The sequence below is a fragment of the Loa loa genome, assembly GCF_000183805.2.
Source record: "Loa loa unplaced genomic scaffold supercont3.50, whole genome shotgun sequence".
NCBI classification, from domain to species: domain Eukaryota; kingdom Metazoa; phylum Nematoda; class Chromadorea; order Rhabditida; family Onchocercidae; genus Loa; species Loa loa.
In genome coordinates this window covers 316,603-318,323 of record NW_018108230.1, presented here as the reverse complement: position 1 = coordinate 318,323, position 1,721 = coordinate 316,603, and the positions used below count along the sequence as shown (strand labels likewise).

The following is a 1,721-nucleotide window of genomic DNA, read 5'->3' as shown; positions in this document are numbered from 1 at the left end:
AGGAGAAAGTGCGGACCTCTTCAATCATAATTAAGCCTTAAAAGTGAAATGATAACGATTACGAAAAAGATGACACACTTTGGACTGCTGTTTATCTAATATATTTCAGCTTTTACAGTATCACTAGTGAGTTGATAAAATTAATTTATTGTAGTACTATAATCCCTCATATTTGAATTCATCTTTTCTATAAAACAGAGGAAGTTAAAGTCAATATGGAAATTGTTATTTAACCCATGAAAAATGGTTGTCAAAGGTCTTCTAAGGGAGTGGTATTGGAATTAACGATATGGAACACTTCGAATGACGGATAAACGATTTTTGGGAAGACTTAATCCGATGATGGCATCACTTTCATCCTTTCAAATGCTGCTTTTTCCAGTTGCTCTCGCTGACTTGGGTGTGAAATTCTTATTAGTTCATATGCCCGCTGTCGCATATTTTTTCCCCACAATTGAGCTATCCGTATTCAGTAACCACATAATGTACATGGGCTCGTGATGTCACCACCTCCGTTCCTGTTGAAGATTAAGTCAAGAGAAAAGTAAAATTGAATATTGGAATTGATTTATTAAAATGATGAGATAATGCTTACTTCATTAATATATGGCATGATCTTGCTTTGACCTCTCCTGGTTGTGGAAGTAATTGCAACTATAGGCTTCCCAAGCTCGTCATTTTCTTTTGTAGCTCCTCGGATAAAGTCCAGTTGAACCACTGAAGTACTTCTCGACATATTGTAATTGAAAACGAAGAAGTGAAGATTCATATCAGCAAATCCAAAAGAATTTTCATTGAAATTCATTCATTTTACTGACTGGAAAAGGTTAAAGATGCAATACAGGTGGACGGTAGCCCTTTATTCACTTTTGTCAAGACAGACCTGACTGACAATCGTCTTACCCTGGCCAGTTAAATCAATTTTAACAGCTGAATTGATGGCAATCATTTTTGGGATTAGTCGTATTGTTGTTGCCTTGTTTATCTAGGCTGCATCACCGGGCGGTACATCGGGATTACCGTCCACGAAATGATAAGATTTGCCAGATCTGTAAATAAATGAAGTCACAATTTGCCATTAAAAAAAAATCAGTGAACATGATAAATGTATAAATGATCACTGAAATGACAGAAGTGGTTGTAGCAAAACTAAATTTCCCAGGGAAATATGGTCTTTTTCAAATTTATGATTGCATTACAGTCAATAAGTTTCAATACCCCGTCTAAGAGCATTTTGACATGAATCCCGAAATCTTCATGATTAACCAAGAGAGCTAATGCTGCATCCGGAATTCCTCCAATGCCTAAAATGACACCTTCATTTATGAATCAGTATTATTTTCATCTAAACTAATATATTTAGTCGGAAAGCCTGAATGAGAGAGATTACCTTACTCAGGCATATCCCGTTTGAAATTTATTACTCTTGCATTAGGACATTAGAATTCAGGTACAAAAAATTTAGGAGAATGTATATCGTTCCTTTTCATTTTCGTTTCATTCTTTTGCCTGTCTTCCCAATCTTCTCGTTGAATTTATTCCTTCGCTTTTGTCTGCTTAAGAAGTATCAGACTAACTTATATTTGTCCTAAGCTCGAACAACGTGATACCCAAAATTCAAGATAAGCTTGAATTTGATAAAGGTGAGCGAGAAATAAGACTAGGAGCAAAATTTCATTCTACAATATTTAGGCTTTATCGCGAAATTAACCAGTCTGTTA

General features: G+C 35.3%; 1 protein-coding gene across 1 annotated transcript; it reads right to left on the bottom strand.

Moving 5' to 3' along the window:
• Nucleotides 1–331: 331 nt before the first annotated feature.
• LOAG_12255 (4-hydroxybutyrate coenzyme A transferase) lies at nt 332–736 on the bottom strand (the record flags this gene model as incomplete). The annotated part of the gene is made up of 2 exons (XM_003147769.1): nt 332–430; nt 596–736. The coding sequence occupies 2 exons, from the start codon at nt 734–736 to the stop codon at nt 332–334; spliced, it is 240 nt and encodes a 79-aa protein (XP_003147817.1).
• Between the last annotated feature and the right edge of the window lie 985 nt (nt 737–1,721).